A 23251-nucleotide genomic window follows, 5' to 3' on the forward strand; every position below is an offset into this window, starting at 1 on the left:
TCAGGGCAGGCAGGATGATCAGGCAGATTCGAGGTCAGGGCAGGCAGGATGATCAGGCAGATTCGAGGTCAGGGCAGGCAGGATGATCAGGCAGATTCGAGGTCAGGACAGGCAGGATGATCAGGCAGGCGGGAAAGTAGTCCAGAAAAACGGGCAAAGGTCAAAACCAGGAGGACTAGTAAAGAGAAAAGAAAAGCAGGAGGACTAGTAAAGAGAAAAGAAAAGCAGGAGGACTAGTAAAGAGAAAAGAAAAGCAGGAGGACTAGTAAAGAGAAAAGAAAAGCAGGAGGACTAGTAAAGAGAAAAGAAAAGCAGGAGGACTAGCAAAGAGAAAAGAAAAGCAGGAGGACTAGTAAAGAGAAAAGAAAAGCAGGAGGACTAGTAAAGAGAAAAGAAAAGCAGGAGGACTAGTAAAGAGAAAAGAAAAGCAGGAGGACTAGTAAAGAGAAAAGAAAAGCAGGAGGACTAGTAAAGAGAAAAGAAAAGCAGGAGGACTAGTAAAGAGAAAAGAAAAGCAGGAGGACTAGTAAAGAGAAAAGAAAAGCAGGAGGACTAGTAAAGAGAAAAGAAAAGCAGGAGGACTAGTAAAGAGAAAAGAAAAGCAGGAGGACTAGTAAAGAGAAAAGAAAAGCAGGAGGACTAGTAAAGAGAAAAGAAAAGCAGGAGGACTAGTAAAGAGAAAAGAAAAGCAGGAGGACTAGTACTAGTAAAGAGAAAAGAAAAGCAAGAGCACGGGAAAAAACACGCTGGTTGACTTGAACATACAAGACAAACTGGCACAGAGAGACAGGAAACACAGGGATAAATATACCATGGAGAATAAGCGACACCTGGAGGGGGTGGAGACAGGTGAAACATACCAGGGCGTGACAGTCAATTTCATTTAAACTCATTTACCCTAGAAATGAAATTACAGCTGCTAATGGTAGAAAACATATATAAGTTGTCATAAAATAAAATAAGGTGTCTCTAGCTCTATCGATCTCTGAGTAATGATGAAAGTGTTATTTTTCGGCCCGGTTCTCCCCTACTATAGCAGCTCATTACCCTAGTTCAAGACAAGCGTATCACAGGGAGATCCATACAGGCACGCCTCTCATTGGCGCTGCTAGGTTCACAGGAAAATTGGCATACCTTCCAAATTTCCAATCTACCTTCTAATCTCAGTCATTTAAACTGAAGCAAAGAGAAGGAAGAAGGGAGGGAGGAGGATGACCTTAGATGCCTTAGCTCTCAGGTGTCCCTGTGAACAACCTCTTGTCATCCATGACAGGGACGGACCGGCCTAATTGATTTAAGGGCGAAAATCACATTACTCCATTTCACTGTAATTACATCTCCTGCGAAATGACTAAAGAAGAACGGTCTCGTTCATCTCCCCTCTTCACCCTAAGAACCTATTAGGAGTGTATGACATTGTTTGTAACATTGCTGCTCCTCTTCTTCAAAAGTCTCGATTCGTGTGAGTGTGCTTGTGTATGAGCATGTGTGTGTGTGTGTGCATATGTATGTGTGCATGTGTGTCTGTGTGGATGGTACTGTTAGTTAGCCAAAGGGTCATTCAGTGTTTGATGACCTCTTTAGGCTATGGATGATTAAAACAGAAACTGAAAGATATGCGTTGGACAAAAGATATTGCCACCAATTAGCTAATTATAGGTTTATCTAGAATTAAAAATCTACTCCCTTAAAATGTTGTATTGCATTCGAGAAATGCAATGACATTCCTAATTCACTCATATCAAAGTTTACAATATCTATTGCATGCTGTCGGATTTTGTACGTTGTACAATAGATATTGTGATTGGTACGGACAAGCAAGTCTTTATTAAAAACCAATCAACACTATATCCATCTACACAGTAGACATCTCTCTATTCCCAATATACCGTAGGCTACGGTACATGCGCATTGTAAAGAAGCGTACGAATACAAGGTCAACATTTCCAATACAGGCACATATCACTCCTATACCAACATCAAGCTCAAGGTAACAGTTAGGCACACACATATAACACTGACGTTAAAGTGGCTGTAATATTTAATTTCTATATGAATCATTAAAGGGAGGTGCAGCGGCTATTATGCATTCCTTTTCTAGCAGGATAAAACAGCCCTTAGATGTGGGAGCAGGACTTTGAAGTCTTGTCTCAGAAGCAGGCCAACTCTTACAGGAAGTACCTTGCTCATGTTTTAAATATATATGCTGTGGTGTGTGGGACTAACAAAGGTGAGCATTCTGGATGGGCCCCAAGATGAATGGAAAATGGCCAGCTAGGAATTTGGGCAGTGGCGAAAATAGACGTAGGCATAAGGGGTCAAACAAAGATACACGCAAACGCACACACACACACGCGCATGCACGCACACGCGCGCACACACACACACACACACACACACACACACACACACACACACACACACACACACACACATACACACACACACACACACACACACACACACACACACACAGAGAGAGAGAGAGCTGAACAAGCACTTGTCTGAGAACTCCAACTTCCTTCCCAGTTGAGAACTTCCTGTCCACTAAATGCAGAACAAAATGATACTAAAACATTTGCTAAAGTGTCACTTCAATTCGACTGCTCATTTCCTCAGATAATTAAAACTGTCAGTTAACACAATGACTCCACTAAGGCCAGTAACCTAACGGTATCAGTTTAAGGATTTCCCACAATAATAAAATCATGAACCATTCAGGCCCAGAAACATGTGTGTTTACTACGTCACAAACAAGCCTCCCATCAGAAAACTAATTCACAACAACATGCTTCTTTACGACACTGCGAGACATGGCCTTAATTGAGCATTTAAGTGTCAAGTTAAGCATGCACTCCAAAGACCATGTGCTTGCTTTCTGCTTCATTGTAATGACATCTGAACCCTTATTGCTGTACTTAAATTCAGCTCTGATACGTTTACTTAACTGTGTCTAAAGTTATTAGGGCGTTCAATCATCACAAATATTGATACAGCTGACATCGACTGAAGTAGTGAGAATTAAGCTATAGTGACAAACAGACACAACACAATGTTTTTGCAGAATATTTGGGTGAGAAAGCATTTTTTTTTAAATGCTATCAGAATCCATTTCCCAGACCAGGTGTTTGTTGGCTGGGACATTTCGCTGAACGTTTTGGCATTATCTGATGCTACAGGATCAAGAGGTTGAGTCACACAAGCTTCCACATTGCTGTCCTCAGTACTTCTGGTACAGAGAGGTTCTGGTAAGCACAATGCCTTCGGAATGCCCAGTGAGACCTGTGTGTGTTTGTGTGTGTGTGTAGTAAAGGGATTCCTGGGGAAGTGAGTGTCAGTGAGATAACCTGGGAGGAATGTGCTAATCAGAGCTGAAAGGGTTTCAGGCAGGAAAGTGTGGCAAGTCAGAGGCAGGAACACAGAACTATCCCCCCCTGCCTGCTTCAGACCAACTGCCATCTGTATTTCTGCCACAGTCAGGCCTTTTCCTAACCAATGTTAGGGTTTGCAATGAGTGCTTGGCTCACGCACGCACGCCCACACACACTTAAAGGAAGTGGACCTGCTCTCCAAAAAGCTGATGTGTCATACCTTCCTTTCCTGGAACGACATACGTTAGTTTCAGCAAAGCTCAGGAAGCGCACATGGCAGCTCCACTCTTCTTCTCCTTTTTCTGTTTCTGGGATCCTGACAGACAGGCAGTACGGTAGTGCTTCTTCTTCTGTTGCCTGAGTCGTCTCTGTAGGCGGAGGCCGTCACTCTCGGAGCCATGAGTCGATCCTGTGTGGTCAAAGTGATCACTCTGACTGAGATCCAGATACTGCCGGTAGGTGACAACAGCAGGCAAAGGAGAGAGGGAAAGATGGGGATAAATAGGGAAAGAGAGAGGGAGAAAAAAGGGGAGGGGGGGGGGTCTCTGCAGTCTCACCCAGGATACTGCATGTATATGGAGGTACTCGCAGATCTTGTGCTTGGATGCAAGTGAAAGTGCTTTTTTGGTTGATGGGGTGTCTATGTATGGTGGGTTATTGTAATATAATTTTCTGTGTGACCTATATAATACTCACTTACTACTTACACATGCACATATACACACAGTTCCATAGAGCATGATCTTCAAGACTGACATTCCAAAAAAGGGCAATTATACTCAGTGTGGAATTATCTCTCCTCCTTCTATACAATCTCAGATGTGTGGTCACAGCTATTAACTGGTTAGCTGGCTCAGCAATATCCACAGAAACCATGTCTGAGAACATATCTGTCGTGTTCCATATACAGTGGGGAGAACAAGTATTTGATACACTGCTGATTTTGCAGGTTTTCCTACTTACAAAGCATGTAGAGGTCTATCATTTTTATCATAGGTACACTTCAAATGTGAGAGACGGAATCTAAAACAAAAATCCAGAAAATCGCATTGTATGATTTTTAAGTAATTAATTTTTAAGTAATAAGTATTTGATCACCTACCAACCAGTAAGAATTCCGGCTCTTACAGACCTGTTAGTTTTTCTTTAAGAATCCCTCCTGTTCTCCACTCATTACCTGTATTAACTGCACCTGTTTGAACTAGTTACCTGTGTAAAAGACACCTGTCCACACACTCAATCAAACAGACTCCAACCTCTCCAAAATGGCCAAGACTAGAGAGCTGTGTAAGGTCATCAGGGATAAAATTGTAGACCTGCACAAGGCTGGATGGGCTACAGGACAATAGGCAAGCAGCTTGGTGAGAAGGCAACAACTGTTGGCGCAATTATTAGAAAATGGAAGAAGTTCAAGATGACGGTCAATCACCCTCGGTCTGGGGCTTCCTGCAAGATCTCACCTCGTGGGGCATCAATGATCATGAGGAAGGTGAAGGATCAGCCCAGAACTACCCGGCAGGACCTGGTCAATGACCTGAAGAGAGCTGGGACCACAGTCTCAAAGAAAACCATTAGTAACACACAACGCCGTCATGGATTAAAATCCTGCAGCGCACGCAAGGTCCCTCTGCTCAAGCCAGCACATGTCCAGGCCCGTCTGAAGTTTGCCAATGACCATCTGGATGATCCAGAGGAGGAATGGGAGAAGGTCATGTGGTCTGATGAGAAAAAAATATAGCTTTTTGGTCTAAACTCCACTCGCAGGGTTTGGAGGAAGAAGAACGATGAGTACAACCCCAAGAACACCATCCCAACCGTGAAGTATGGAGGTGGAAACATCATTCTTTGGGGATGCTTTCCTGCAAAGGTGACAGGACGACTGCACTGTATTGAGGGGAGGATGGATGGGGCCATGTATCGCGAGATCTTGGCCAACAACCTCCTTCCCCTAGTAAGAGCATTGAAGATGGGTCATGGCTGGGTCTTCCAGCATGACAACGACCCGAAACACACAGCCAGGGCAACTAAGGAGTGGCTCCGTAAGAAGCATCTCAAGGTCCTGGAGTGTCCTAGCTAGTCTCCAGACCTGAACCCAATAGAAAATCTTTGGAGGGAGCTGAAAGTCCGTATTGCCCAGCGCCAACCCCCGAAACCTGAAGGATCTGGAGAAGGTCTGCATGGAGGAGTGGGCCAAAGTCCCTGCTGCAGTGTGTGCAGACCTGGTCAAGAACTACAGGAAACATATGATCTCTGTAATTGCAAACAAAGGTTTCTGTACCAAATATTAAGTTCTGCTTTTCTAATGTATCAAATTCTTATGTCATGCAATAAAATGCTAATTAATTACTTAAAAATCATACAATGTGATTTTCTGGATTTTTGTTTTAGATTCCGTCTCTCACAGTTGAAGTGTACCTATGATAAAAAATTACAGACCTCTACATGCTTTGTAAGTAGGAAAACCTGCAAAATCAGCAGTGTATCAAATACTTGTTCTCCCCACTGTAGGTCTGTATCCATTTCTGTATTTACACCACAGAAAGAGCATTACTGCATAGCATTAATGTAGTAGTATTACTTCACAATACTTAATGCTTTATAACACTAAAGGTTGGGATTCATAGTAGAAATGAATCCCAACAGTTACGTCCAGAATTGAAAAATCCTGTCCAAGCCGAAATAATAACCCAGTGTTTCATAATCCAGATTAGTCTGAAGTGAAACAAGAACTTGTGTAAGGGTGAAACTGAGTTAAACAACAGCTGGCTATCTAGAATAGTGAACACTAGTGAGCTCTGTGACATACAGAGGCGTCATCAAAGGCCACAGATCACTGTGCTACTGCAGGGCTTCACTGTCTGACTTCAAGGAGAACGCACATACCGAGGTAAATCAGTGCAACTTTGTCACAATTTAAAGTAGATTTGAGTATGGATATTATGTACAGTTCGTAGAGTACTTTTAAACGTTAAAAACATCAATTAACTTAATTTGATATATTAAAGCGTTCTTAGTAACTTTTGCACGGTCTTTAGAATGTGAATGTTTTTTTTTTACCAAGTTTCGTCTTGAAAATGTTTTTAGACTAATTTTTTATGACCCTCTTCATCATAAAAGCTCATTTAATGGGAAGCCTGAATCTGTCCATACATTATTAGTGTTTTCTTGTTGACTTTGACATACTGCGCATCCCATTTAACTCTCATTTATCATAACCGACAGAACATTTCATAAACATGATGCACTTTCTTTTTCAGTGCCATCACAGCTACTGTATGTCGTGTGAAATAATGTGATATGTTATACAGGAGACAGACAGTAAGAGTCAGTCCCAGAGTGATCCATGGATCAGATCAGTAAGCTGTCTCTCTCTTCTCTGCCTGTGAGACATTCCTCGTTTTAGTGGCTTAAGCAGTGAAAACAAAGTTATGAAGTGGGCACAGCTGCCGTCCTAATAGGAGTCAAAGCTCTCATGGATATTCTCCCCACCAGCCATTAGAAAAACAAACGAAACAACAACAAATTTATGCTCTGATTCAATCATAAGCCAACTGCATTGGGAGTACAAAATATGTCTGCCTCAGGCCTACAGTACATCTACAGTGCCAATGTCTGTTAGGCATACTGCTTGATGATGTATATGCTAGTGGAATGATATGGAGAGCATTCAACTATGTATCTTGTACAGTGGGACAGAATAACGGCATGGGTCAAGTGCACAAACAAACCTGACTTTGGGTCATTTTGACATAGAAGAAAATAATTATAAGCGATATCCAAACCAATAGGGTGTGTGGGTGTGGGAGCAGACGTGACAATATAGTCCCGACACGAATCTAAGGTTGCTACCTAGGCTGGCTGGTTGTTCGTTCTATCGGTTCGGGTTCCAGAGACGCGACCCAGTCGTTAAGTCTTTCTGTTCTGTGTTCTGTGTAGTCGTTCGTTCTAAATATTCCATTGCCATACTGGCTGGAAAAGTTCTTATCCCTTGCTTGCTAGCTAGCCAACTACGGCTAACTGACCGTCACGTCAAACAGCAAAGTAGCTGCATTTGCATTTGTTTAAGATGTTTTTTAGTGACATTTATTGGTGTACATTCATAACAATGAGCTAATGATGTGCGATTTCGCCTGGCATAGAAAATGTGCATACTCATTAGGACACTGTTGTTCAGAGAAGCTAGCCAACAACACAGCTAGCACAATCACTTCAAACTGAAGCTGGAAAGACTGCAAACTAGCTGCATTTAGTTTTCTATTGAAATTTCATTGTATATATCCATAAAATTTATGCTAACTGATTCATGATTTCGACTGGCTGAGATAAACTGTCTGCTTGTCTGTCTCGTCCTGACAGGTGCATTACTATGGGACAGCTGGAGATCGAATTTCAATATTCAAACAATGTCGCAGATGTTGGAGAGACCGACAGCAAAGTTTGTACAAATCTCCGGTGTTGAAAGCCAAATGCTAGTCTAAAAGAAATGGAAGATAATGTCTAGATGTTTTTATAGAGGAGATCAAGTTTCTAAATTGCCTGGCTGGGCTGATGAGACAGTGGATTGCGCAGTGAGATGGAACAGTAAATAGGCATTTCAACGTCATTGCTTTGGCCACTGGTAACTTGTGGAATAGAAACCGTTTGGAATGCAATTTTAACCACAAAGCAACTAGGATTAGACCCACCCGTTGTATAAATGATGATGCATTTACATGACACTTCAACATTCTATGGCAGCCATGTTAGCTCCTCATTAACATTACATGGGTAATATTCAAACAATGCTACGTAACTGATTTGTCTAGAATTAGAACAATATTCACAATTCTAAAAGTCGGCCTAACTCTTTAAATATATGACTCTGATCACGACAATCCACGGAATGACAGAAGGGACGTCACAATCAGTTCCAACAAGTGCAATAGAATAAACTCTTCCATTTTCAAGAGTGTCAAAGTAATTTACAAACCTGTACATCGCCGATTCTCCAGGCAGATATCTTATTCTGTGCCTAGTGAACTGCAGTGTGTCTTGTCTTCATGCACAGCCCTGTCATTGTCGTGCCGCGCATTAGTGACAGAAGATACATTACTTGGTAGGAATCTAATTAGATGTCCCCTAACGACCTAATAGGCGTGTCTCCTGCTGCATGTACAGTAGAGAGAAGGCTATTAATCCAAGGACAACCTCTATCTCTTCAGACAACAAGCTGAGTGTAGTACGCTGGCAGGCTTTTCCATCCACTGTGGAAAAATGTTGATTGAGTAACAAATGGCACCTTGTTTAGCCCTTAGTTGCCAGCGATGAGACTTGGTCTCTCTCTTCATTGGTGACAAGTTCAGTAATGTCGTGCGGGAGTCCATTCTGAGCAGGGCCAGTCATCTATGTGAGCTATGTGGATGACAGACGACAGCACTGGTGTTGACCAGAAATGCTGTGCAAAATGTGCATCTGTGGTCAAATAAGGTGCTTCTATAGTACTTTTGTTTAGATTATTTGTAAAAAAAAAAAAAAAATGTACAACCTCAAGATGTTGTTGCTAGTATTTGAGTAAAGGGTAGCAAGTGGTCACGGTTGTCTGCTGTGGTCTGGAGCTAAAAAAAAAAAAAAAGTCATTCTGAATGTGAAGCCAGAAGCTACTCCTAAAAGGAGACAAACGTTTACTGCCAGGAGTTCAATCAGCAAGGCAAATAGTTTCCAGTAAAGACGTTCAATTCTCACGGGAATTCACTCATAGTAGAAATTAAAACCCAATTCATCCAGTGCACCTAATAATCAATCAACCAATTCTTCCCAAAATGCTTAGGCAACGGTAAACCAATTAAAAAAAACGACTACAATGATCTCTTTTATAGCCCTAGACAAGAGTAAAACATTTTTAGACAAGAGGATAAAAATAGGGTCACGATAGCTACAGTACTAAAATTAGCCCCCAGATATAGTCCATCTAGGGTTATTCTTGGAGTAATTGACATTAGACAATGAGCGGCCAAAGGAGGGGTCATGGTGCAAATGGCCCTCCAAAGTTATTTAAAAAAGAAGAACAAGAAACCAATTGTGCTAGAGTCAACTACTAGACCCCCGAAGGAGATCGTAGAGAGTCCGGACTAGGGGTCGATCGTGATTGGCCGATAACTCCCAAACAGAAACAGGGCGGTCCTGTTGAATTAGTCGAGATATAGGCAAAAGCCATAGGCAGATATCCTGTTGGGATCAAACCCGGGGGTAATCTGATGAGTCTCTGTTTGAAGTGATTATCATGGAGGGAAACTAAGGGATAGTCCGCTTTCTCGCCTAATTAGCAAATTTAGTGCAGAGCCTTAAGAAGTTTATAAAGACACTGGCTGAGGACAGGAGGGGACAGTCCTCAACATATCAACTCATATCAACTCACCAGGATAGCCACCGGATAGCAGCAGCTTAACCGCAATCCTACTGCTACTTTGAGCTGTTCTACAACTAGCAGACCAGACCTGAAGACAGTCTCTCTCTGACCGATGAGAATGCCACACTTAAGTGACTGTAGTTACTACAAGATGCGAGACGGAGCCCGAGTTTCCAATGTAAGGATTCATGTTTAGCAATAGCAACAGTATACATACACCAATGAAGTCGACTTGGACACTTTGTTGAGATATTCATAATTGGTTTAGTAAGTTGGTTGTAGTTGTATGGTGTGTGCGTATACATTTAGGGCATAGACATTTGAAGGATACTACATTGGGACATCTGCTAGTGCTCTACTTACTGTTACAACTTTTTACACTTATGGTAAATCATCTTCTTACTGACTGTCTAAGGTTTGATTTGTCCATGATTTGCTTGAGAAGTCAAGAGGACATGTCTTGTGTTCAGGGGTAAAACATGATTAAGATGATTAAGAACAATTTGACGAAACAGCTTCAACATGACTCACGACTTGCTACACTATCAATGCTCTCTCTGAGACTGCACTGAGCGTGTGACTTTTATTTTTGATGTCTATCTTAGATTGCATACTAACACTAAACTCTGTTATCTGAGACTACATAGTAACCGTTGCCTGTTGTGTTACCCAATAACTGATCTTAGGTCTGTATGGAACAGGTCCAGAGCCACCTGGAGGGCTCTAAGTTCCACCTGCACCAGGCCCAGAGTCAGCAGGTCAAGCAGTACCTGACCCTGGGTTCCAAGCTGGCCGGGGGACAAGGGGGCCACCCTCACCCCACTGCGCAGGGAGGGCAGCTCCTGGGCACCGTTCCAGTGATGAGGAATGCTCACATGGCCCCCCTCAGCGATGGCAGCACCCCCAGCAGCCCCGTTACACTGCTGACCCTGGCATCCAACCACGACAGCGAGGTGAGTGAGCGTTTTGATTGATCTTTTCAACAACAGCAAGTGTTCATTCCTTTGATATTTAGTGTTGGGATTCAATCAATCCCGCTATTTGTTTGTTTTATCTCAATGTCTTTGTTTAGTAGGTCCTTACAGTGCCAAAAATAGTTAGGTGATTTAATCACACTATGCAGGTTTGATTAGAGTCCTAAATCTCTTTTACCTGAGATACCAGCTGTGTAAACAACTCAGTTGTTCTCTAGTGACCTGCCCATTCTCTTTGAAAAGCTCAGCAATAACTTCAGAGATTCAGTTCCTAAAGAGAATCTCTGTTAAGGAGGAAACTAGTTTGAAAACAAACATTTTGTTCCCGCCATGGCTGATCTCTTCCAGCATGGTGGTGAAGAAATGTCTGTTATTGGATTAGGATCCTAACTGTCCCACCCTCTGAATGATAGGTTTAGAGATGATGCAAAAATAAATGTTACATTGAATTACAATGAGAGCATTTGCTCACCTAACGTTATAATGACCTGTTGTTGGATACATAATGTATCTGAATTGAACTGAGCCTGGTACAATATGACTGTTTTCTTTTAGTTTCCAATGGATGAAGTTATTGATGACTTGATTAGCCTGGAGTCCGGCTTCAATGACGGGGGCTTGGATTGTATGGATCCCAGCATCATAATGCAAAACAATGTAAGTATGACTAATCATATTAACTATTATATCAGTCGCAAATGTCAAGGGAAAAACACTTATTTGAATTGCAAAACTAAGGGTAAAAACAGAAGAAATGCTATCGACATGCAGGTGTTTCTGTCTATTGATTCTTGCTGACCTTATTCCTTGATCCAGACGTGATTCCCAGAAGATCCTTGATCTCCTTGACACTCATGAAGAAGCATATATTGGGTAGTTAAGTTCAGCTTTAAAGTTAAGTTGCTTAACTAACTTCTTTAAAGGACTTAAAAGGGGAATATGAGGATCTACTTCCTCGGCCAAACATTAACTTTCAGGCTTGAATTGCTTGGGAAAAAAGGGGCTGGCTTTGAGTGAGGTCAGATTAAGTCCACCGATGAGTCAAAGTTCATTTCACCTGGGTTGAGGCTTAAAGCATTTCTCACATTGCTCAAGGTGCCGAACAATACGGACTAATCCGCAAGTGGTGTCATTACACGGTAACTGATGACAGTGTGAGAATAATGTGTTAATTAGTATAAACACTAAGTCTGTGATTCTTGTTTTTTTTGCTGAAAGCCCTACATGGACACTGGTCACTACCAGGGAGTTTGGGAATGGTAGTCAAGAAGACATAGGGAGAACGGCGAGACTATGCTAGATATCTACTACAACAACAAAAAGATATTGTTCAGACTAGGCATTCCATTAGAAAAATGCATGGATGGCAGCAGAGACAAGTGCTCCCAGTGCGAATTATATCTGGAGTTGAATTCCAAAAAACGAAGACTCATTTGAGTAGCGATTATAGACACACCTGAACTCACCACAGAGGTATGTGGTACTAAAGGAAAATGGGGTTCCCACCTGCATTTCAAGAGAGAGGCATTGAGGAGAGGCCAACCAGACAGAGAGATAGAGATGAAGAGAGATAGAGATGAAGAGAGATAGAGAAAGACAGAGGCAAGCAGGCAGCCAGGCACACAAACACACACATAGAAAAGGAGGGAAAAAACGGGGTGATAGAAAAGCAGAGGGGTGTGTGTGTGAAAGACAAGATGGGGGGGTGTAGAGAGTGAAGATCAGAGCGACAGGGAAAAAAAGGGAGAGGAGGAGAGATTTAGAGCGAGGCAGTGAGGCATTGGATTGGGTTAATGCCTACACTCCCGATGGGCTTGTTCTGAAATGATAGCGCGCTTAAATGGATCAATTCATTCTAATTAGTCATACAGTACGATGCATCACGTCGTTTTGTCATGTCAACATATCCCAGGAACACAGATGGGAGCGGATTGAAGTGATTACGATGTGAGCAGTCGGGGGACTGTTGCAATCTTTCATTTTGATAAGTATCCCCCCCCCCCCCTCTGTTAGAGATAATGACAGAGAGAAAGCCATCTACAGGCAAAGCAAACCAACTGCAAATATTGAAATGTCTACAGTTCCTTCTTTTTCTCCCACTCCCTTCTTCCTGCCCTCCCATAACTTGACCTCTATTCTTATCCCTCTCTACACTATTCTAGGAACTGAATTTCACACATACACAGTGACAAATTGTCTTGACACAGCTTGTGGCATCTATGCCGGCTTTTGTAGGACTCCCAAAAATGCACAGCTCCCTAAGATGAGACATGTATCCCTCTGCATTCCAACAGAGTTCCTAAAAGAGACCGTAGTTATCCCGCTTGTTCTGAAAATATATGCCTATTTTCTCACAGTGGACAAGCAGCGTAGAAAAACAGTTTGGTGTCTGTTTGGGCGGGTTATGACCCGGCTTTCATCCAGTGGGGTGCTATTTTGAACACACAGACGCCTCTGTGTTCTAGGGGCCCTTTCATGCTGAGTAGCCATAGTGGCCACTGATATTGGTACTATTAGGCTAGTAAACAGGGGCACGGAGCGAGGTTGTACCCCCAGAGAAGGACCTGAGAGGGCCTTAGGGGACGCAAACAGGGCTGTGGTCAGGCAGGGCCCCTGGTGGGGAGACATGGAGGCCCCTAGCCTCTCTTGCTGGATCACACAAAGCAATGCCCTGAGGGCTGAGAAGTGACAGGACTGCCAACAGTGCTATGATTGCCCTCATCTGAAAGCCTTACAAATTCCTGCCACCATTTCAATGCTTTCAACTGAGCCAAAGTCAATCTGCTTCCAAAAGTTTCAATGACTTAGTGAACCTGAGGTCCCCGAGTCTGAATGAAACGTTATCTCTCTGTGTCTGTGCGTCTGTGTTCAACCATTCCCTGACATCTTCCTCCTCTCCTTTTCTTCTCTCCAGGTGCTGAGCAGCAGCATGCTGGACATCTATGGGTGTGAACCAGGTATGACCACAGCCCCTCATGGCCGAATGACACCCACCTCACGCCCCACTAAGCTCACTACTGTAAAAAGGGAAGTCACAGGTACGAACACACATCATAGCACTAAAGATGATCAAAATAATCAATGCATGATCACATCGAAAGAGGATAGAAGTGTGAAACTCAACCACATACTGTAGCATAAAAGCACAACACTAGGTGACACATTCCTGACAAGTCACAGTTACTGGCATCCATTTTTTTTTTAGGAATGAATAAGTTTAGCATTTTTTTAAGGTGCCCGACAACAGGAAACAAGAAAGAGTAATCCATGTAGTCATTTTTCTTCTTTAGCTGAGTAGAATTATGACAAAATGCTGTGTAGGCCCTCTTCTTCAACCCTGATGTGTACAGCGTTAATCCTACACAAACTATTCAACTTATTACTAAGTAAACTCATGAATATCCTTAGATTAAGTTTGTCTGCTCTCAGCTTGATTGCCATTGTGCATTCTATACAGCATCTACAACTTGTCAGTCAGTTTCTCATAATGGTAGACAGTGCAGGTTCAACATGGATTTGTTTTGGATAAATTACGGATCGCTTCTATAGGGTGCATGTGTAGTAGCACGAGTTCACTGTCTAGCCGTATCAAGTCCAATGAAGAAGGAAGCTGAAGGAAAACAAGACACATATGTTTACATGTAACACATAGATTTTCCCCTTAAATGTGTAGTGTTTGGACTACAGTTGTATCACTCACATCCCTAACTATCACTGGCCTCTGTCCATAGTCCTTGACACAAAGGACCTCTGAGAAACGTTTTATAAATGCCATGCATCGAGTAAAGCTAATTGATTTAGGAAATAGAAAGGATGCCTCAAGAACGCTTCACTCCGACGAGAAAATAAGAGAATTAGTATATTTTTCATATAAGTGTGCGGTCGGGAACAACGGGCAGTTACACAGAGGTCTAAATGACCTTATTGAATCAACAGAGACGAATTGAGAAATCCAATCACAGGTTCTAATTATATCATTTGGGAGAAATGTGAATGTGAATATGAATGATATAGCATGCCTTTCCCCTCATGGGTAGATCAGCAAATTTGTTAAGCAGACCTAATTGCCAGCCTGAGTGGCTTAAAAAGAGGACACAGATTTTTCACAATGAACCAAAGAGAAGAGACCAGGCGGGCTGGGAGCGAGTGGGATAAATCGAGCCCTTTCACTGTGTGCGTGAGTGTGTTGAAGGTTCAGGCTTTCTGTCTGTGGTGTCAAAGATCATCTCCACTCTGTCTGCCACCCCAGAAATATCCAGGCCAGAACTGTGTATCGACTGACTGGAGCTGCTTTCATACTCTGTGTGCGTTTCTTATCAGGCTGTGTTCTTCTTTGTGTTTCACAGAACATGAAACGAGAGTGATGGCCAAAGAACGACAGAAGAAAGACAATCACAACTTGAGTAAGAGTCGATCCCTACTCAATACAGAGTACCGTTCGGAAATGTTGCGTGGGGCCACTAAAGTAACTCAATGTCCTCTCACTCTCTCTCTCTCTCTCTCTGACCAGTTGAAAGAAGACGAAGATACAATATCAACTACAGAATCAAAGAACTTGGAACAATGATACCAAAGTCGAATGACCCGTAAGTGATCTAGCGCTTGTTAGATTTTTCTCAGTCTTTATTATGTTCCAAACATTAGCTTACCTGACTTATAGAAACTCCCCATGATCAAGTCTATTGCCATGAAAAGAAGCGCAAATGTCTGGCTGGTGTTAAGCATATCAAATACTAAGCACAGGCTGCTAAATGTTGTTAATTGAATTCAAATTAATAGTCAAGAGCACATTTTAGCTTCTATTTCAAGGGTGTACTTGAGTAGCTATTGTAGTCTTCACGCTCTGCAAAGTAGTGAGTCTGTGTCCTCCATGGGCACTCAACAGTAGACTACAGCTTAGAGCTCAATGATGAAGATTGGGGTCAAACGCAAAGAAGGCCACCACCCATTTGAATCAAAGTTTGAGCACAATTGGCCCACTAAGATGGAATACGGAAGCCGGGAATTGGAATCCGACTGGCCCAACAGCAATTTAACTTACGATAGAATTTAAATGGAAGGTTACGGCTGTCGCCGTGCCATTAAGACAAGATAAAGAAGATTATTAGCAGTGGAGCAGACCAACGTCTTGTTCCAAAGAAAGGTGCATTTTACAACTGTGTCCTCCTTTTTAAAAAGTAATGGTATCAGGGAACGGGGCCTGCACTCTTGGATTCTTCTAAAGTCACATTCCCCCCCCCTCTTCCGACACCTATTTTTACTTGAGGATTAATTTTACCATACAAGCGGTTCCAGAATGGACTTTCTGCCGACGCACTTATACTTAACTATTCTATTAAAATTCCCATTCAAAGGCTGGATGTAATGTCCGAGAATGAATAATTGGCCATGTAAATCACTATTTCTTATTCATATATAAAAAATGGGTCCCTGTGTAAGTTTTTGTACAGAACATTCCGCTGAGGCGGTGAATAAAAGGTTATCTTTTACGTCCCTCTGCCGTAGTGATATGCGCTGGAACAAAGGCACCATTCTCAAGGCGTCGGTGGAGTACATCAAGTGGCTGCAGAAGGAGCAGCAGCACGCCAGAGAGCTGGAGAACAGGCAGAAGAAGATGGAGCAGGCCAACAGGAGGCTACTGCTCAGGATCCAGGTATGGACTACGGGAGAGAGAAAGACAGACAGCCTCAAAACCCGAGCCCCCTACCACTACAGATCCCCAACCCAGCGACTTCCCCATCCTTAACACCATGTCAATGTGCACCATCACGGCCCTGATGCTCAATAGAGACCCCCCCCCCCACCTCACCCCCTTCCCTGACAGAGACCGGACTTGCTTCTGTTGATGTTTGTCAAGCAGTTCCTCATCACCACTGTTCTCTTCCACGTCTCCTCTCCAAGCCACAATAATTACCTAAATCAAATCAAATTTATTTATATAGCTGATATCTCAAAGTGCTGTACAGAAACCAAGCCTAAAACCCCAAACAGCAAGCAATGCAGGTGTAGAAGCACGGTGGCTAGGAAAAACTCCCTAGAAAGGCCAAAACCTAGGAAGAAACCTAGAGAGGAACCAGGCTTCTCGCTGTGCCGGGTGGAGATTATAACAGAACATGGCCAAGATGTTCAAATGTTCATACATGATCAGCATAGTCAAATAATAATAATCACAGTAGTTGTCAAGGGTGCAGCAAGTCAGCACCTCAGGAGTAAATGTCAGTTGGCTTTTCATAGCTGATCATTAAGAGTATCTCTACCACTCCTGCTGTCTCTATAGAGTTGAAAACAGCAGGTCTGGGACAGGTAGCACGTCCGGTGAACATAGCCGCAGGCAGAACAGTTGAAACTGGAGCAGCAGCACGGCCAGGTGGACTGGGGACAGCAATGAGTCATTATGCCAGGTAGGCCTGAAGCATGGTCCAAGGGCTCAGGTCCTCTGAGCGAGAGAAAGAAAGAGAGAAAGAGAGAATTAGAGAGAGCATACTTAAATTCACACAGGACACCGGATAAGACAGGAGAAGTACTCCAGATATATCAAACTGACCCTAGCCCCCCGACATATAAACTACTGCAGCATAAATACTGGAGGCTGAGACAGGAGCGGTCAGGAGACACTGTGGCCCCATCCGATCATACCCCCGGACAGGGCCAAACAGGAAGGATATAACCCCACCCACTTTGCCAAAGCACAGCCCCCAAACCACTAGAGGGATATCTTCAACCACCAACTTACCATCCTGAGACAAGGCCGTGTATAGCCCACAAAGATCTCTGCCACGGCACAACCCAAGGGGGGGCGCCAACCCAGACAGGAAGATCACATCAGTGACTCAACCCACTCAAGTGACGCACCCCTCCTTGGGACGGCATGAAAGAGCACCAGGCTTTCTGTCTGTGGTGGCAAAGATGATCTCCACTCTGTCTGCCACCCCAGAAATATCCAGGCCAGAACTGTGTATCGACTGACTGGAGCTTCTTTCATACTCTGTGTGCGTTTCTTATCAGGCTGTGTTCTAAGCGAGTGACTCAGCCCCTGTAGTAGGGTTAGAGGCAGAGAATCCCAGTGGAAAGAGGGGAACCGGCCAGGCAGAGACAGTAAGGGCGGTTCGTTGCTCCAGAGCCTTTCCGTTCACCTTCACACTCCTGGGCCAGACTACACTCAATCATATGACCCACTGAAGAGATGAGTCTTCAGTAAAGACTACCTTACATGATGACTCCTTGCTGTCCCCAGTCCACCTGACCGTGCTGCTGCTCCAGTTTCAACTGTTCTGCCTTATTATTATTCGACCATGCTGGTCATTTATGAACATTTGAACATCTTGGCCATGTTCTGTTATAATCTCCACCCGGCACAGCCAGAAGAGGACTGGCCACCCCACATAGCCTGGTTCTTCTCTAGGTTTCTTCCTAGGTTTTGGCCTTTCTAGGGAGTTTTTCCTAGCCACCATGCTTCTACACCTGCATTGCTTGCTGTTTGGGGTTTTAGGCTGGGTTTCTGTACAGCACTTTGAGATATCAGCTGATGTATGAAGGGCTATATAAATACATTTGATTTGATTTGATTAAAGACTTAAAGGTTGAGACCGAGTGCGTCTCTCACATGGGTAGGCAGACCATTCCATAAAAATTGAGCTCTATAGGAGAAAGCTCTGACTCCAGCTGTCTGCGTAGAAATTCTAGGGACAATTAGGAGGCTTGCGTCTTGTGACCGTAGCGTACGTGTAGGTATGTACGGCAGGACCAAATTAGAGAGATAGGTAGGAGCAAGCCCATGTAATGCTTTGTAGGTTAGCAGTAAAACCTTGAAATCAGCCCTTGCCTTAACAGGAAGCCAGTGTAGGGAGTCTAGCACTGGAGTAATATGTTCAAATTTGTTGGTTCTAGTCAGGATTCTAGCAGCCGTATTTAGCACTAACTGAAGTTTAATTAGTGCTTTATCCGGGTAGCCAGAAAGTAGAGCATTGCAGTAGTCTAACCTAGAAGTAACAAAATCATCGATTAATTTTTCTGCATCATTTTTGGACAGAAAGTTTCTGATTTTTGCAATGTTACGTTGATGGAAAAAAAGCTGTCCTTGATATGTTCGTCAAAAGAGAGATCAGGGTCCAGAGTAATGCCGAGGTCCTTCACAGTATTATTTGAGACGGCTGTACAACCATTAAGATTAATTGTCAGATTCAATAGAAGATCTCTTTGTTTTTTGGGACCTAGAACAAGCATCTCTGTTTTGTTCGAGTTTAAAAGTAGAAGTTTGCAGCCATCCACTTCCTTATGTCTGAAACACAGGCTTCTAGCGAGAGCAATTTTGGGGCTTCACCATGTTTCATTGAAATGTACAGCTGTGTGTCATCCGCATAGCAGTGAAAGTTAACATTATGTTTTCGAATGACATCCCCAAGAGGTAAAATATATAGTGAAAACAATAGTGGTCCTAAAACGGAACCTTGAGGAACACCGAAATGTACAGTTGATTTGTCAGAGGACAAACCATTCACAGACACAAACTGATATCTTTCCGACAGATAAGATCTAAACCAGGCCAGAACTTGTCCGTGTAGACCAATTTGGGTTTCCAATCTCTCCAAAAGAATGTGGTGAACGATGGTATCAAAAGCAGCCCTAAGCTCTAGAAGCACGAGGACAGATGCAGAGCCTCGGTCTGATGCCATTAAAAGGTAATTTACCACCTTCACAAGTGCAGTCTCAGTGCTATGATGGGGTCTAAAACCAGACTGAAGCATTTCGTATACATTGTTTGTCTTCAGGAAGGCAGTGAGTTGCTGCGCAACAGCTTTTTCTAAATTTTTTGAGAGGAATGGAAGATTCGATATAGGCCGATAGTTTTTTATATTTTCTGGGTCAAGGTTTGGCTTTTTCAAGAGAGGCTTTATTACTGCCACTTTTAGTGAGTTTCTTACACATCCGGTGGATAGAGAGCCGTTTATTATGTTCAACATAGGAGGGCCAAGCACAGGAAGCAGCTCTTTCAGTAGTTTGGTTGGAATAGGGTCCCTATTCCTATATATGCAGCTTGAAGGTTTAGAGGCCATGATTATTTTCATAATTGTGTCAAGAGATATAGTACTAAAACACTTGAGTGTCTCTCTTGATCCTAGGTCCTGGCAGAGTTGTGCAGACTCAGGACAACTGAGCTTTGAAGGAATACGCAGATTTAAAGAGGAGTCTCTAATAATCATGATCTTGAATTCATTACTGTGAAGTGAAAGCCATCCTCACTTGGGGAATGCTGCTTTTTAGTTAGCTTTGGAAAAATAGGATGATCGAGCAGCAGTGAGGGCTCTTCGATACTGAATGGTACTGTCTTTCCAAGCGAGTCGGAGGACTTCCAGTTTGGTGTGGCGCCATTTCCGTTCCAATTTTCTGGAAGTCTGCTTCAGAGCTTGGGTATTTTCTGTATACCAGGGAGCTAGTTTCTTATGAGAAATGTTTTTAGTTTTTAGGGGTGCAACTGCATCTAGGCTATTGCGCAAGGTTAAATAAATTGAGTTAGGTTAAACTCAGTTAGGTGGGTAACTGATTTTTGTCCTCTGACGTCCTTGGGTAGGCAGAGGGAGTCTGGAAAGACATCAAGGAATCTTTGTGTTGTCTGTGAATTTATAGCACGACTTTTGATGCTCCTTGGTTGGGGTCTGAGCAGATTATTTGTTGCAATTGCAAACGTAATAAAATGGTGGTCCGATAGTTCAGGAGTATGAGGAAAAACATTAAGATCCACAACATTTATTCCATGGGACAAAACTAGGTCCAGAGTATGACTGTGACAGTGAGTAGGTCCAGAGACATGTTGGACAAAACCCACTGAGTCGCTGATGGCTCAGAAAGCCTTTTGGAGTGGGTCTGTGGACTTTTCCATGTGAATATTAAAGTCAACAAAAATGTGAATATTATCTGCTATGACTACAAGGTCCGATAGGAATTCAGGGAACTCAATGAGGCACGCTGTATATGGCCCAGGATTCCTGTAAACAGTAGCTATAAAAAGTGATTGAGTAGGCTGCATAGATTACCTGATTAATAAATAGAGTGATAGGCTTCGGCTCCATCCGTCCGGAAGGAGGAATCAGGTCAGAATTAGGTTGTGAGTCCTAATAATACCCAGAGCCATGCCTCTCTCCCCCCACTTCCCCTCGCCCTAAAACTAAGCATTAAAACAGGGGCGACTGGGTATTGACATGGCAGCAGAGCAGAGCCAAGCAGACAGTGGAGACGTTACCACATGTCCTCAGTCACTGAGCCGTCGCAATTAACCAACCAAATGAATCAGCGCATTCACGGCTCTGGCTCTTACGCTGAACTCACAGTCAAGCTAAACTTCTCAATGTAACAGTGTCATCCTAAAGGACGCCGAGACCAACAAAACACATAGAACACAAACGAGACGAAAAGAGACATTTCACGTGGAGAGAGAGCTAACACAGGCATTTAACGGAACGTTAGCCTCATAGCGTTAGCCTAAAGAAGGGCCGATGACAGTTTAGTAACACACTGTAGGGAGAAAGACGGCATCAACACCAAGCATCACCCACATAAACATCACGCTAGTCTTACTTAAATGTACTGTTGGAATCCTACAGAAAGATGTTGTAACTGAGAGAAACAGACGGTTATAACTTTGCATCATGTAACGTGGGAACAGCAATGCTTCTCCCTTGCATCGCATTCCTCTACACTCTTTTTATCCCCTGAGTTTGTTTAGCTAAACGACAAGCTAGCCTAACCGTTATCAAGGTAGATTGACAACAGACTATTACCCATAGTGTTACTGCTCGTAGAGCGTCAATGGGGAGGCGTGAACCACATTGCTGACCTGCTGGTAGCTGATTGATGAGGTTTTGTCATTGGTTCCTCCCCGTCATGTTTATAACACATATCCCGAGGGCCCTGGCTGCTTCCTGGGAGGGGGGTCTGGAGAGGACGAGTGGATTAAATGGATCGGCCTCCACTACATTAGAGTACTATTTAAAGTCAATTCCTAATCATCTACCAGACTATGAGGTGGGTGTGTGTAGGGGAGGCAGGGAAGGGGGTGGGGGGGGTATGTGTGTGTGTAATGTGTATGCATTCATGTGTGTTTGTGTGTGTAAGGGTGTAAGGGTTGCCAACTCGTACAGAGCTCATTCTAAGAAAAGTAATCTCCTTCATTAAAAATCTTCTTATTCGAACACTGTTCCCATTCCTATGTATTTGAGAAGAACACTGTCCTGATCCTTGGTCCTTTTCTGTGCGTTTCAGGAGTTGGAGATCCAGGCCCGTGCTCACGGCCTCCCCAGCATGGCCACTGCCCTGGGTACTGTAGAGCTCTCCTCCCACCTCCTCAAACAACAGCAACAGCAGCCCTTGGCTCCCCAGTCACAGCAGGGTCCTCAGCCACCCCTGTACCAGGAAGAGCTGAACGGGGAGTACCTCCAGAGGACCTCCATGCCAGCCATGACCACTGGGGGCGTCGCTGGCGTTACAGACCAGGGTCAGGGGGTGGTTGACGGCTCCACCACTTTCTCCGACCCGCTTTCTCACTTCACAGACTTCTTCAGTGCCACGCTCAAAGAGGAGCAACGGCTGGACGAGATCCTCATGGACAACCCGCTCTCGCCGTTCGGCACCGACCCACTTCTCTCCGCCGGCTCACCCGACGCCTCCAAGGACTCCAGTCACAGGAGCAGCTTCAGCTCGGATGATGACGACCTATGATCCCTGACCCCTACGCGACCCCACGGTGACCCTTTGTCAAAGGTCAAAAGACATAGAGCAGTTGGTCACCCTCACAAATTGGTGCGGGGATTTGTTCCAGCCCAGCACCAACAACACATCCGATTCTACTGACCAGCTCGAATCAATGAGAGCTTGATTAGTGGGCTCAGGTGTGTAAGTGCTGGGCCAGAGCAGACGCCTGCACACCCTGTGGCTCTCCAGGACCAGGGTTAGTTACCACTGGCACTCCCACTTTTTACAAACTTTGGTGGAGAGTGTGTACCTCGCGGGCAGAACCAGACTCATGAGAAAAAGGGAGAAAGACAATCGGTCCATACTGATCACATGATACGGTTCCAAAATGCATTGGACACTGGGGTTGTTGCACACCACTGTAAACTATACGGTGTCTTTGCAATATGCCAAAAGAGGACAGTGTCCTTTTTCAGATGTCTACTATTACAGTTATTGTATAAAAGGACTTTAAACCACTGAGGTTCACTGATGGGCCCTATCTAGAGCTAGTTACTGGTGGTTCCTCTTTCAGACAGAAATTAAAATGGAACAGTGATACTTGGCGAAAAAACACTTCCTTTGTTTGTCTTTAAATGTATTTTTACAAAATGTTGTATGTATGTATGTGTTTTAATCCATGTATTCCTAAAAAAAAACATTACATTATCTAACATGCTCTCTTTTGTATTCTTAGTGGGGGTGGGGAAAAAATAATAAACCCCTTTTTTTTTTATAAATCAGACCTGGCGTTTTTTTTTCATTATAATCACACATGCTTACCACATACCCAACAC

The 23251-nt window shown here is 43.6% G+C and overlaps 1 protein-coding gene across 10 annotated transcripts; it reads left to right on the forward strand.

The window, feature by feature from the left end:
• The first annotated feature begins 3552 nt into the window (after positions 1-3552).
• On the forward strand, positions 3553-23174 carry LOC110500235 (transcription factor EC). 10 transcript variants are annotated; one of them, XM_021577479.2, is made up of 9 exons: positions 3553-3826; positions 7728-7806; positions 10443-10709; positions 11286-11387; positions 13645-13768; positions 15077-15133; positions 15241-15316; positions 16209-16383; positions 21987-23174. In XM_021577479.2, exons 2-9 carry the CDS (start codon positions 7738-7740, stop codon positions 22440-22442), a joined length of 1326 nt encoding a protein of 441 aa, XP_021433154.1. In that variant the 5' UTR covers positions 3553-3826; positions 7728-7737; the 3' UTR covers positions 22443-23174. The 10 variants fall into 10 exon arrangements, with proteins under 10 accessions (XP_021433154.1, XP_021433156.1, XP_021433155.1 ...); XM_021577481.2 differs by having other exon boundaries at positions 10458-10709; XM_021577484.2 differs by having other exon boundaries at positions 3555-3826; positions 13645-13687.
• The last annotated feature ends 77 nt before the right edge of the window (positions 23175-23251 follow it).

The sequence above is a fragment of the Oncorhynchus mykiss genome, chromosome 21, assembly GCF_013265735.2.
Source record: "Oncorhynchus mykiss isolate Arlee chromosome 21, USDA_OmykA_1.1, whole genome shotgun sequence".
Taxonomy (NCBI): domain Eukaryota; kingdom Metazoa; phylum Chordata; class Actinopteri; order Salmoniformes; family Salmonidae; genus Oncorhynchus; species Oncorhynchus mykiss.

Coding starts and splice junctions, on each gene's coding strand:
- LOC110500235 (XM_021577479.2), top strand. CDS start 7,738: ATGGGACAGCTGGAGATCGAATTTCAATATTCAAACAATGTCGCAGAT. Junction 13,769..15,076: donor TGTAAAAAGGGAAGTCACAG/GTACGAACACAC, acceptor TGTGTTTCACAG/AACATGAAACGAGAGTGATG. Junction 16,384..21,986: donor GGCTACTGCTCAGGATCCAG/GTATGGACTACG, acceptor TGTGCGTTTCAG/GAGTTGGAGATCCAGGCCCG.